The sequence below is a fragment of the Nothoprocta perdicaria genome, unplaced genomic scaffold (genome assembly GCF_003342845.1).
Source record: "Nothoprocta perdicaria isolate Ctin4 unplaced genomic scaffold, notPer1 scaffold_414, whole genome shotgun sequence".
NCBI lineage: Eukaryota > Metazoa > Chordata > Aves > Tinamiformes > Tinamidae > Nothoprocta > Nothoprocta perdicaria.
The window spans coordinates 139,166-153,641 of NW_020455660.1; the positions used below are offsets into that span (position 1 = coordinate 139,166).

The following is a 14,476-nucleotide window of genomic DNA, read 5'->3' on the forward strand; positions in this document are numbered from 1 at the left end:
TTTTTTTTTTTTTTTTTTTTTTTTTTTCCCAGTGACAGCTTTAGAAATGATGGAAGAAGAACAAGAGGAGCAAGGGATCATTTCATATACAGCCTTGGAAAACCCTTTCAAAACCTGTCTGCTGTTGTAATGAATTTAAAAGAGCAAAAATAATTCTCTTGGAGTCAAGCCCACATAGTTCTTTAGTGATTAAAAGCAAATACCCATTACTAGGTTCTGTCTGTTTCCTTTTATTTCTTGTTTTCAGCTATTCTACTAATCCGCCAATACTTATATGGAATGTAAAAAAGACTTCTTCCTTTGCTGATTCTATCATATACATAAAATTTATGACCATCAATTGACCATACTGACTAGTCCTAGATTGCCAGAATGACTGATTTGTGGTGTTACAATTCAAAATTATTTTACTCCAATCTCTTAAATTTGTCTCAGGTTAAATGCATCCTATTTTTTTTTCATCAGTGATGGACAGCAAGTTAGAACCAACATTTTATTTTTGGTAAATCACATCAGTTGCACATTTTTGGAGATATTTGTAATTTTTCCTATTATCCCACTTTATTCAAAACTATTGTAAGCAACTGATCTTTTTTAAAACAGAAGCAAAGTTTCAATGGGCAAAAGTCAAGCACAATTGTGGATTCCCTTTGACTGTCACTGTTAGGTGCAGTTGGCTTCTGCAAGCGCTACCACCCCTGGTGTCAGCTTTTCTGGGATAGAAAGTATCATATCACTCTGGAGCACTCCTCCCAAACACTAGTGCTAAGCAAATGCTTATCTCTTCCAAGGATTTTACTTAGTCATTTTTAACTTGCTTAGTTGATGTGCAATGTTGTTAAGATGAGACATGAGACATTATGAAATCCTGACATTATCATGCAGGATTAGAGCAGAAGTCCATCACAGTCAGTACCTAGTCTTGGCAGAAGTCAGTAACAGTGCAATATGTGGTGGGCTGTCATCTGGAAGAGAGGCTGCCTTCTGCATCTCTTAATGGGAATTTGATTTATCCCCTGAACTATGTAAATGAATACACATTGCAAATGTTTAGACCTTTTCTCTTCCTTATTATAAGACCTGCCTGTGTCTATAACCAGTGACTAACCCCTCTTCTAGTCCTACTGAGCTCTTCAATGTTCTTTGCATTGGAGTTACTTCCTTTCAGTTCATGAAAACTCTTGGACACTGCTCTTCTGCTTTCCCAAATAGATTGTTTTTTAACACTGCCTGTGTTTGGGGGTTTTTTTGTTTGTTTGTTTGTTTTTTGTTTTTGTTTTGTTTTTATCTGTACTATGTTTCTTATTATCTCCAGTCCAAATTCAGCAGCTCTAATGTTCCGATATGGAAGACACTTCCAGACTTCTCATTCTGAAGGCTTCTTCTCATTCTGAACCTGCCTGCATTTCTGCTGGTTTTGTTTTAAACTAACATTGCCCGGCCTTTTTGCTCTCTTTTGCCCTTTTTCTGAAGAAGTTATCAAACACGAGCACAAACAATCTGTCTCAGGATTTCCTCAGCCTTCCCATCCTTTCATCACATGCATGCCTCCGTCTCTTTCCCAGAAAAGATGAGTCTGCTCTTGCCAGAAGTCTTTATCCAGCATAGAATCTGGGCTACTAGAGGAGCCTCAAGCAAGAACAACTTTAGGAACTGGTGCCCCATTAGATTAATCAGGGCAAAAAGGAACCCAAGGATAGACTTAGTCTATCCTAGCACAGATAGGATGAGCAATTTTTTTTAGACAGAATCATCTAGAAATGAACCTGACATTACAGAATTACTGTTCCTTAATACTGCTGTATTTTAAGTGTTTCAGTGATATACATATCTATCTTGTTCCTTAAATTATAGTGATCAAAAGTTTATCCAAAACTTGTTGGAGAAGCGTGGAAGGAAGGTGTCTTGGACGTGGTTCTGAAGGGAGAGCTGATTGCAGTCTTGTGTAGCAAGATCATTAATCATCCTGATTCAGATAAAAGGAAAGTCCTCTTGTTCCCACCACAGTCAGAGGATTATAATTTGAGAGGAGTTTACAGAACTGGGCCTTAGCCCAACAAGTGATTGTATTTATCTGATGTTCCAGCGATGTGGGAACTGGAAGGGTCATAGCTCAGCCAACAGGGTGAATCCTTCCATAATTATATCCATACTCATTACTCAGTGAAGGATTTTCCAGTGTGTGTCCCCAGCAGGCCATGGAGTCTCCTCAGCATATGCTGAGCTGCAAGGTCTCTGCAAACATCATCCTCCTGGAGGTCCAGCTGCCTGGGCTCAGGGCCCTTCCGTAGGCCGCCTGCCAGAAATCACACCTCTTTTGATGTCATATCTTCACACAGAATCACAGAATCACAGAATATTCAAGGTTGGAAGGGACCTCTACAGATCATCTAGTCCAACCTTCCTGCTCAAGCAGGCACACCTAGAGCGTGTGGCACAGGGTGGCATCCAGGCGGGTTTTCAAGACCTCCAGAGAAGGAGACTCCACAACCTCCCTGGGCAGCCTGTTCCACTGCTCTGTCACCCTCACAGGAAAGAAGTTCCTCCTCACCTGGAGACGGAACTTCTTATGCTTCAGCTTGTGGCCATTACCCCTCGTCCTATCGCTGGCCACCAGTGAAAACAGCTTGTCCCCTTCCTCCCTGCATTCTCCCTTCCTGAACTTATACATATTAATCATATCCCCTCTGAGCCGTCTCAGAGGGGAGAAGGGCAGGGAGAAGGGCACGCTGGGGAGAAGGGCAGGGAATTGCAGTGTGTGGAGCCCTGAATGCCTAGAAATGCTTCCAAGACGCCATTCAATGTGTTGGGTCATCCTTGCCAGTGGTGCAGACCAAGACCCCCGCCTTTGTAACATCTCAGATTCCTGTTCCCTGGTTCATCCCAGTTAGCCCTGGAGGAGGTCTTGGTGGCAGAGAGCTAGGTGGCCAGGTCCCACTGACTGATGCAGAAACTACGTAGGAAGGAATTGGATGTCACTCATCCCCAGCCACCAGCCCTGACCTCTCTACTGGCTGCCCCAGGCAAAAACCATGGATTGAGAACAGGAAACACCTACAGCCTCCGCACTGAAAAGCATGAGTTGCTACTGTCTGAACTACTGCATCTGGACTGTGGAGACAAAAAGGGATAGCAGCTACATAAATATATCTAATTCACAAGCTGTTGTAGAGGGCTGAAAACCCACTGTTAGTGGATTATGATAATATTTTTAAAAGGGTGGTATCTTATTTGGAAAGAGGAACAAATATATAGTTTCTCCCAGTTTGAGTGGGACTCCATGGTGTTTTAAGTAAGCTGGACTAGTATCAGTGAGATGGAATTTGACAAGCTGTCAATGACAGCACTTTCCTATAATTTTCTCTTCAAAATCTGTTCTTCTGGAAAATAAGTGATGGAAAAGAAGATGAATAATTTATTATTCACTCATTTAGAAGGAAGTTGTTGGCAATGCTTTAGTCACATGCAGCAGCTTTGACCAGATGATAAGGGAATAAAGGATTAGTCATCAGTATTGCAATGAAAGAAAAAGGTCAAATGTGTCTTCAGTCTAACTCCAAAAGTCCAGTTTTTGATATAATATTTTAAAGCAGTGACCTTAGATACTCTATTTTCACACAGCAAAATAATTCCAGTAGAGAACTGTTGGTTTGAATATTAAACCTATTGGATGTGCTTACTTTTCTCTGTTGCCTTTTCAAAATCCATTGGGAATAATTTGTGTGCCCTCAAGCAGCTAGGTACTGTATATTGACAAACACTGTCTTAAAACAGGGGCTTCATGGCATTGTTCAGAGAGAACAAAATCTGGCCTGTGGAGGTACCGTCCCAAGCAGATTTCCTCAGAAAAGTTGCTCCACAACAAAGATTCTTGGGTGAAGTTCCGAGTTGGACTTTCAAATCTCCCATGAGACAGGATTTCAGCCATGCCAAGATTTTAGGACTAGAGGAAATGGCCACAAACTGAGGCACCAAAAGTTCCACAGGAACTTGAGAAAACACTTTTTGTCAGTGAGGGTGACAGAGCCCTGGCACAGGCTGCCCAGAGAGGTTGTGGAGTCTCCTTCTCTGGAGATCTTTAAAACCCGCCTGGACGCAGCCCTGTGCCACGTGCTCTAGGGGACCCTGCGTGAGCAGGGGGGTTGGACTAGATGACCTCTGAGGTCCCTTCCAACCTTAAGCATTCTATGATTCTATGATTTTTTTCCCTCAAAATAATAATAATAATAATAATAATAATAATAATAATAATAATAATAATAATAATAATAATAATAATAATAATAATAATAAAGCTGATGCCTGCTGGCTCCTCTGAGATTGTCCTTGCATTTTTCATGCAGGTTCCATCTGTCGTGCATCCACTGCATCCACAGTAGATAAGTCTATGTCTCATTTTTGCCCTCTGGTTACTGTCAGGGTTGCCTCCTGGACAAGTCACCACACAAAGGCAATAACTGTTATATTTCAACAGCAGAATCAGGAAGCATCGTGAGAACAAGTGTCTTCCTTGGGAACTGAGAAATGCCAGTACATGTTAGAAATAGTGAAATCTGGGTGGTATAAACACTCATCCAGCTATAAAAATTAAGAGATTCTCCAACATTCCTGATTTTGACAAAAGATGGAGCACTGTGAGCTTCACTCTAACCTCCTGTGTAAATCGCCCTTCTGAACTCACCATGCACAGATCTGAGGTCATCCTCTCTTCGATACCATTTCTCCGAGTTTCCATTTGCAAGTTTCCCACTTCTTCTTGTAGCTGTTTAGATCCAATTTGTCAATATTATTTCAACATGCAGGTCTGATTGCTAAAGCTGACCTCGCCTACTTATAACTCCAGCCTCACATTCCCAAAGGGCAAAACCAGTAATTGGCAACATTACTCCAAACAGCATTCCTTTCCATGCTGTAGTAAATATGACCAATGCAATACCACAGCCTGCAAAAATATTTCTGTACCTCGTAGCTTTCACTACACTTAGAAGTATTTAGCGCTTTTACATAAAGCACTGTGTTAATTACCAGAAAACTGACTTACCTTGCTTTGGAAAACAGTGAATACATTAACTTGTTGTTGCTTGTGCTCAGCTTACTCACTTCTAGACATGCTTGATAAGATTTAAGCTGGATTTATAATGTTATGACATTTTATGTCTCAGCTTACTTTAGTTCATATTGGCAACTGGGGGTGTGGATAAGCTGTCAGTAGCACTCATATATTAGTATGATAAGCAAAATGTGAAGCCCAAGAGGGCAAAAGAACAGTAAGAGTTTAGGTTTTACTACATACAGAACTTAAATTGGCCAGGTAAGAGAAAACCTAAGTTTCATGAATATAACATCTCCAATTTACTCCCCCAAGGATGATCTAAGGATGCCCACAGGGTCAATTGCTCCCTTGAACTGCAGAGAAGTGAAAATTTAAATTATACCATCACAAACTACTTGCTCCTACAAATATTAATGCTGATCTGAGCACAGCTTCTGTCTGAGAAAGCCCTAATCACTGCAGATAAATGAAAATCTGGGCATTTAGCATTTTAAAATAAGCTTTTTTTAGCTTTTCTTATTTGAGAGCCATGTCTGAAAGCAGGGAGGAGAGGCAGGATCTGGTGGCTGGGTTAGGGATGAGCAGAGAAACCTGTGCCAGGATCTGTGCCAGTGCTGGGTAAAGGGATTAAAGCTCAGGCTACGCACACCAGGACGGGTGAGCCAGGGGCATCTCCACTTACCTGTGGACTCTGTCCCTCCGCAGCCTCCTTTGCTCAGTCATCTGCATTTCTGTGGTGAAGGGCAGCCAAGATTTAATATAAGGGTGCTGCTGGTGGGCAACGGTGCCTCATTTTACCAATGAGGCTGAAGCAAGGCAGAGAGGAAAGCTCAAGGCTGTGGTGGACCATCTCAAATGGAGATTTCTCGCTCCCCACCCTGTGTTCAGTCCTTAAGGGCCAGTAAATGTCAGTATCTACAATATTTCACATTCCAATTAGTTGTTAGATAGTCTGGTTTTGTTACAGTTTGCCTTCCATTGTTTTAATCTTTATTGACCTTTTTAGTACTTTATGTTTTATTAAAGATTTTTTTTATTAAACATTTTTCTTCAAACAGAGAAATTGGAAATACAATGTCATCATGTGTAATGTGCTAACATTTTTTTTTTCTCGCCTGACTTTGTTTTCTTATCTACCTTAGGACATTTATTTACCCCTTCTTCACTAGAGGCAGACCTTTCCCACTGCAATTGCTTTTCTTTGGCACGTTATTCTGTATCTATAATGGCTTCCTTCAGGGGTACTACTTGATTTACTGCGCTGAATATCCAAATGATTGGTGCACTGACATCAGATTTACATCAGGTAATTACAGCTGCAGGATTCCCAAGATCTAATCTCCAAGCAATTTGTAAGCATTTGGAATTGTGTCCTAATCTCCGCTGAACATGTGAGTCAAATCAGTTGCGATAGAAATCAGCATAAAACCTGCCTGCTGGCCTAGATAAAATAAGTAAATACACAATGCCCTCCTTTTTTCTTTCTTTTTTTTTCTTTTTTTTTCTTTTTTTTTTTTTTTCCTAAACAGCCACCTTTGAAGGCACACAGTATAAAATATGAGAGCAGAGTTTCAAATCACCAGCCTTGTTTTAGTGACCCCGCACTGGAGCACCCTGCTGCTTTGGGCTCACGAGAAGCAGTGTCAGGGACTGGCCCTTGCTTAGCCAGAACTGTCTACCAAGCAGTGGCCGCGGGCAAGTGCGAGCTGTGGCTTGCTTTCCCCACCACGGAGACTTGCAGCCATTCTGACCAACAGAGAAACCCCAGCACAAATGAGGCCGCCGAGACAAAGGGCTCTTTTTCCCTTGTATGAGGCACATGGGTGGATTAGAGAGCATGCACCGTGAGGTTGTATGTTAATACAGTTCCTTTATATTCAGGAGCTTAATAGCCTAAGTGAATTTGACCCTGTAAACTCTCAGAGAGAATAACTATGATGGAACAGCTAGTGGCATTACACATATGGTGCCTGCGTTAGAGGGATAATGTTTTATTACATGTGTAGCAATGAAGATTAGCATAGAAGTCAGAGGAAATGTTTTGGATGTCACGACTATGAAGTGGCCAAGATACTTTCTGTATATGCTGTTCCTTGCTGTGGATCAAAGACCAGGCTTTTCGGATAACATCACATTTTAAAAACACTGGATGGTATTTAATAACAGCTTTCATAGCCATCAGATACCCCCCACACCATAGCACACTATTTGCATATATATATATTTGTGTGATAAATAAAAATATACATTAAGTGTAAAAAAAGGAAATCAGCATAAGCAGTACTTAAAATATTTAATAGCTTTTAAAATAAATAATGAGGCTAGCAATACATTCCTCCTTTACAGACTCTTGTCAACATTCTGTCACTATTAGAATTGTGAGGTTTTACCAGCACTTTTACCAACACTTTCTACATTTCAGCCTAGCACACACCATCTCTTCTCCTACCTCTTGACTGTTAGAGATGGTTTCCTCAGTGTCTAATGTGGCATGAAATGTAGGGCAGGTCACCTGCCGAGTTTCTCAATCAAATATCTCTAATTTTGCAGCTAAATAGAGTCTGGTCAATGAATCATTGTAGCCATCAGCTGCCAGATATCTCCAGCGAGCTGCTCACTGCTCCGTGCATTTGCAGACAGCCTGGCCCAAAGCAAGGGCCTTGCTGCCCCTGCACCAAACTGCACTCAGGTGTAGCTTGCTTTCCTGGCTCATGTGAGGTGCTGGATATTTTTGTGCTACCTGTGCTCCCATTTCCCCAGCTGAAAAATGAGAATAATGCGATGTGCCTGCAGTTCAGCAGTTACTCTGCAGTATGGCTGACTCTTGTCAACGTGCTTTTGGTAGAGAGCCTGCCAGCTAGTGCTAGCAGCCTATCCACTACCCTTTTCAACTTCTACCTGCTCTAAGAGATGCCTCAGGAAGAAGAAGAGCAAGCAGCAAAGAGCTGGGGGCAAAGTACTCCCCTCCAGTGGGGAGCAGGGTGGCAGGGCCCTCCTCCAGTGACAGGCAGAGTGATGGTTCCTTTCTTGCCTTGAGCTAACCTCTCTGGATAAACACCCACCTATCCTCAGCAACCCAGAATAACTCACCATCCCAGATCCTTTGCCTATTTCCTTATCTAACTTTTCAGCTGCTGTCAGGATCTTGTCACTTAACTCAGTTCCTTCTAGGAACCGCTTTTCTTGGATGTCGAGTCCCAGTGCGCCCAACTCCCACTCCATCCCAATACTGATATCCTGGGGACTTTCCATGTGCAGATAACTGCTTGCCCTCCTCCTGGGCTCTGCTGAATGACTGACTTCAGTGATACCTTTGCAGTAGCATGTTCTAAATTTACTAATATATCCTTTTATTGATTTGAAATCTTCTTAACTAACTGAATGTTTCTTTTTGGTGTTTTTCCTTGCTGTTCATATTACATATTTTCTCACATCTATAAGAGATCCAATCTTTCTTTATGAGAACTCTTTTTTCAAGTCCTTCTTATTTATTACTCAATATTGGCCAGCCAGTAATGACGCCCTGCCAATGGACCAATATCTTTGATTTGAGACATGTGCAGTCTTCTCTGTATATTCATTATTCTACTCCTAATAATTTTCTTCACTACAGCTAGGAGCTTTTTTCACAAACTGCCTGAAAAGAAGCAGCAAATTTAGAACCTAAATGCTTTATGATTAATGTATTTTCTCCATAAACTTGCATTATTTTGGGTTCACTGTGCATTTCATTTCAGTTGCCATCACACTGCCTACTCACCTGCATTTTCAACTCTGAGACATGTCCTTGCTAGTCTTTAAAGGACTTTGTGTTACCTGCAGCTTTACTCATTGCTCATCCCTCTTTTGATCCCTTAGATTTTGAGGGATATTAATTGATCGTTAATAAACATACCTGTGAAACTCAGTAAGGAACTTTGAGGCATCCAACAGTTAACTTTTCAGCAGACTAAAAAGGAACTGTCCTCACTTTGAGCTGCTCTGGCTGGTGGCACTTAGTAGCACCAAGCTCTGCTCTTCATCTGGGTATAGGACATAGAGGTTTACTAAAGCATGATGACAAAAAATCTGCTGAACAATCACAGTATCTACAAAACTGTGTGCAGAGGTGTTTCCTGACCTCTCTCTGTTTTGACCCATGCCCTTCTTGAAAACTGAGTGTTCCCTTGCCCTCTGGTTTTGAGGCATGCACATATCATCTACCCTAGGCAGTCATCCAGTGTCTTCTCCCTTAGGCATCCTTGGCAGCTCTGCTTTCTCTTGCAGCAGTCAGGTACTTCATTCAGGTACTCTCCCCTTTGACAATAAAGGCAATAAAAGGTGAATATGATCAGCTGGGAAGTCCATCTTTTCCTCACACCAGCAGGAAGTTATTCAGGTTTCACTGAAAAAAATAGCATGTTCAGGGTACACATCTTTATGTGCAGGATTGCTCTCCACACCAAAGTTATCCAGTGCAGGCGATTCTAAGTGATTCTGATCCCATAGCTGACACAAGGATAAACAGTTATTTTCTATAACTCATTTATACTTTCCCAGTTAAGTAGCCTTTTCAGCATATCAAAAAATATATCAAAAACCCCACAACTTTTTGGCTTGGAAAGGACTCCAGCCCATTCAGCTTAGGTATTATATTTGCTTGCTCCAAAAATTTACCTGACAAATGTGCTTAAGTCCTTGGAGCAGGTGTAAGTGGAAAGACCAGGAAGTGACTTTGTAACTCATTTCTCATTTCTGTTTCTTAGGCCTTCTCTTATTTCTGCTTGGAATGGGGATCAATATTCACAGTGATCTCCTGTTGCGCCAGCTGAGGAAGCCAGGGGAAGTCACCTACAAGATCCCACAAGGTATATTTTTGTCCCCCTCCTCCTGAAAGAAAGTAGATAGAGCTAGAGCATGTTTTCTGACTGAAGTGCAATACATGGCAATGATGCAATGATAGCAATACATGATGGTTTCGCTCAGGTTCTTGGTCCAGATACCTGTCTGAGTGGCAGGGACTAGTGGGAGGTGGCCAGAGAGACTCCACAGGGAGCAACAGAAATGTCTGGAAAACATGAACTGTGAAGAAGGACTGTGGGAAATGGGTTGGGTAACTTAGAGAAGATTGAATGTGGCAAGAGGTTTTAGCCATGTAAAATGCAGTTGCAAGCAAGGAAATAATCTTGATGTGTAAGAAGATATGGATTTCTTATATTGCAAAAGGGAAATTTAAAGTGTAGACTTGAGAGGGAAAAATAATAGTAAGGATACGAGGCATGTCATTTCCATTGTCTCCTTGAAGGCAGGCTTGGGGAAGAAGAGTGGCCAAGGGCCAGAGCAGTAAATGAGCAAACCTCTAACTGTGCAGAAATATGTGTGGGGAACCAGAAGCTTCCTGACTTAGGTCTTGTGTCCTGCTGACTTGCAGTGGATGGTAATTTATCTCACTAAGTATCTTATTACCTCCAGTACTTACCTGTCTCTTGTAGGTGCTGTGATTAGCTAAGAGTCAAAACTGAGGTCTGAATTTTGAATTCCCTAAATGTAGTGAAGTTGCAATATATTTTTAAAGCCAGAAGAGAATGCACTGAACTATAATTTCAATAATTCTGATAATGGACTTTCTTATGTCGCTCTCTAAATGCAAAATGAATGATTGTGAAAGTGCTGGAGGCCTTCGTGTTAGAATCAACTCTGATTCTTGTACAAGAATCCTCTACAAGATTCTCCTTGTACTTTGGCTTGGCTCCACTGGCTTCAAATAATTGATTTGAAGTTTTATGAGCTCTGAAAAGAAATGTACAGCCAACATTACGAGGATGGATGTTTCATGTGCATGAGATTGTGAAAAATACGTATTTTGTCCTTCAATGCAGGGGGACTATTCACCTATGTTTCTGGAGCCAACTACTTTGGAGAAATTGTGGAATGGTTTGGCTTTGCCATAGCGACCTGGTCCCTACCAGCCTTTGCCTTTGCCTTTTTTACACTTTGCTGCATCGGGCCACGTGCTTATCACCATCACAGGTATCAAAATCCAAGGTGTTTCTTGCAGTATGTTGCTGCTTGCTCTTGGAATCGAGTTTGCAAAATGCCAGGGAGGGGGATGAGAGCAAGGCCAAAATTAAAGATAAAAGTGAAATTCCCTATCATGTATGGTAAGTTTATTGACCTTTATGTGACTGTCTGAAAGTAGAGCAGTGGGTTAGAATGCTTGTTGAGTGAATCTGATAGACATTTAATCCAGCATTTAATCCAGTTAATGAGTTACATTACCATTTCAGCCATGTCAAGGCCTCTTTTTACTGCGTATTATAAATGGGGGCCTGTTCTAGAGATCCTTTTGCAACATCATACATGTATGATCAGAGATATGGTCCTATGCTCTGAACTCCTAAGTTTTCTACTTTCTGTCTCATATCATCTTAATATTATTATAGTTTCCATTTAATTAAATAACCTACTGTATTTTTTTTTGAGACAAGTCTTTTGCAGGATAACTCATACAGGTTACAAAATGAGGCAGTTTGGAGGAATTTTAAGGTTCTTCAGATGAGCTGTATTGAAGCAATGCAGCTTTCTTGCATATACGCAGTTTCACTCTCTTGCTTATTTTTTTTCAGGTACTATCTCAAGACATTTACGGACTACCCAAAATCAAGGAAAGCCTTGATTCCTTTTGTTTTTTAATGATCGGAATAAGGACTCTGTGTTCTATTTTTATAGGGATTTTTTTTCAATCCCTAATTTTGAAGTTAGATCTGACTATAAATAATTGTGCAAATGGTAACATGGAGTTAAAACAAGAAGGAATTTGAAATTGAAGTTCTTGTTTTTAAGTACAGAGGAAATCATGGATAGCCACGGCTAAATGGATCCCCTGACAACATGTTCCCTCATCGGTGGCATTCTACCTGTGGAAAATGGGTATAACTTTGCTGACATCAGAAAAAATCATTGGCTGAAGAGATGAAGCCAAGTGATGAAGAGAAGGAGAGAGTAAGCTCGTGACTGGACAAGAGAACGTCTTCAGCAGCCATTCCAGTTTATGGTAGCTCTGCAGCTGCTGCTGCTTGTGCCCATGCAGCAGTGTAGCTGCCCTCAGCACTTCTCCAGGTGTTGCCCAACTATAAGCTGGTATTGAGGTCTCCTTTATCATGAAAACAGCTTGGTCCGCCTTTTTTTTTTCACTTTCTTTCCTTCTAAAAGTCAGGTCAGCTCCCCGAACTGTAATGCCACAAGAGGTATGCTGGTGTCAGCACCAGGCTGGGAGCGGCGTGCCATGCCACGGAGGCAGAACAAGCTGCACAAAGTCTGGGGAGGTGGAAGCACCTTCAGCTGGCACATTCACAAGGGTCATGTCTGTGGTACTCCTGAAACAATATCCTTCTCAATGCCAGATGATTAATCTTTTGCCACCACATTTTTTTAAATACACTTCATTAAAGCAATCGCAGCTACATCATTTTTTTTCTCTTGTGCCTTTCAGAATAAAAAATGTCTTCTCAAGAACTATCAAGGTTTACTTGTTAAAAGACTTCGGATATTGTTGTATGACAAAAAAAAACAGATAAAAAACCTTTGGATTGAAGAAAATGTTCTCTGACACTGGCAGTACATTTTGTCTAAGAGGAAATTTTCAGATACTCATATTAGGAAATAAGACAGGTATTATTGAATTTCCACAGAAACACAGTTTGTTTCTTCTTCATTTCAGAATAGTTAGGATTTCTTCCCAAAATGTCATTAACACCAATAGGAACAAAGATCCCAGAGGATGCTAATAGTTTTAGTTACTCTTTAGAGCATAAAATCCTGCTAAGAATTATGCTGAATAGCTGGGAAGAGAAAGACCAGACCACACATACTAAACATATGACACGCTGCTGAAGCAACCTGATTGACTGTATGCAATCTCCTCCAAAGGTCAATAAAGTTTATATAAAACACTGAGCTCTGCCAGTCTCTAATTTATTGGTTATACAAACAAGTCCTGGTGACTATGAAGTCCTGCTTGTACTGGCTTCCTTTTGCAGGCAGAGCCTCCATGCTTTGTTAATTCTGTTAGTTGTCTCTGTTATGGCCCAGGCTGGTGCTGCATGTTGTGGGGTGCTCAGGGAGAGGTGGCCACTCTGCCAACCAGCACAAACGAGGACAAGGGAGGGATCCAGCAACACTCAAGACACGGTCCTCACTGCACAGGCCACAAGCTGCGCCTTGGTGCTACAGTTGTGTTGTTCCTCCAGTTGTGTTATTTGAATCATCTCTGCGGAAATGCACTGGGGAGGAGGCTGGTGGGACGTCATAGAATCATGATGGTTCGAAAAGACCTTCAGGATCATTGAGTCCAACCGTAAGCCCTTCAACACCCATGTGTGCTAAACCATGTCCACAAGTGCCTCACTTGCATTTTTCTTGAACATTGACAGGGATGGTGACTTCACCACTTCCTTGGGAGACCTGTTCCAATGCTTTACTCATTCAGTGTAGAAATTTTACCTAATATCTAACCTGAACCTCCCCTGATGCAACTTGAGGCCACTTTCTCTTGTCCTAAAGCATGGTGAAGGTGGGGAGCTGAGCCCCACCAGGGGTGTTGGGTGGGAGAGCACAGCCTATTTGCAAGCATGGTGGGTGTCCAGCTCGCAGCCACAGCCAGGGCCTGTCCAGAGCCCCTGACCAAGCAGCTCCTGAGGATCCTGTGCCAGCTCCAGGTGCCACCCAACTCCTTCCCACAGTTTTTCTTTCAAAGCCTCACAACCTAAAATAGAGCAGCTTGCCTGTAGGCACCAGTACCCCACTGCTGTCGCCTCCATGCATGTCTGAGGCAATCGAGGGAGCAGTGACCAAGTTTTGCTTCATTCACAGAATGGTAGAGGTTGAAAGGAACCTCTAGAGATCAGCTAGTCCAACTGTACTGCTCAAGCAGGAACACTTAGAGCACATGGCACAGGGGGGCATCCAGGTAGGTTTTGATGATCTCCAAAGAAGGAGACTCCACAACCTCTCTGGGCAGCCTGTTCCAAGACTCTGTCACCCTCACAAGTGAAAAAGTTCTTCCTCGTCTGGAGATGAAACTTCTTTTTACTTTTTTGAAAACCCATATAATGTTTTGTGAAGACTTGGTGGTTCCTTTCAATATCACTACTGTTAGAATAGGATTATTTCATATTTTCCTGTTATTAATTATTAATATTCCTTTTTTTTCTCTTTCTCTCTACAATCACTTTAAATTGTGCTCATCGATCCTGTTGAGTTTTCCATACCCTCTTCTAATATTCAGCCTTGATTGCTGCTGTAACTAAACAATCATAGGCCATCCAAGCCTAAGGAAGGTTGAAAAAAGGGGCGATTTTCCCAACAGCATTTAGGAAATTTTACTTCAGTTATATACGTCCTCCCCCATGGTGAAGAGAGGGGGCATCCTCCCCCTTTTGGAGA

General features: G+C 41.8%; 1 protein-coding gene across 1 annotated transcript in view; it reads left to right on the forward strand.

Annotated features, from left to right (window-relative positions):
- SRD5A2 (steroid 5 alpha-reductase 2) overlaps positions 1–12,030 on the forward strand; it is a 29,578-nt gene extending 17,548 nt beyond the window's left edge. The window contains exons 2-5 of the mRNA XM_026045899.1: positions 6,196–6,359; positions 9,799–9,900; positions 10,912–11,062; positions 11,659–12,030. Of these exons, the coding sequence (XP_025901684.1) occupies positions 6,196–6,359; positions 9,799–9,900; positions 10,912–11,062; positions 11,659–11,725 (484 nt within the window). The 3' untranslated portion in view covers positions 11,726–12,030. The remainder of the gene's footprint in view (positions 1–6,195; positions 6,360–9,798; positions 9,901–10,911; positions 11,063–11,658) is intronic.
- The last annotated feature ends 2,446 nt before the right edge of the window (positions 12,031–14,476 follow it).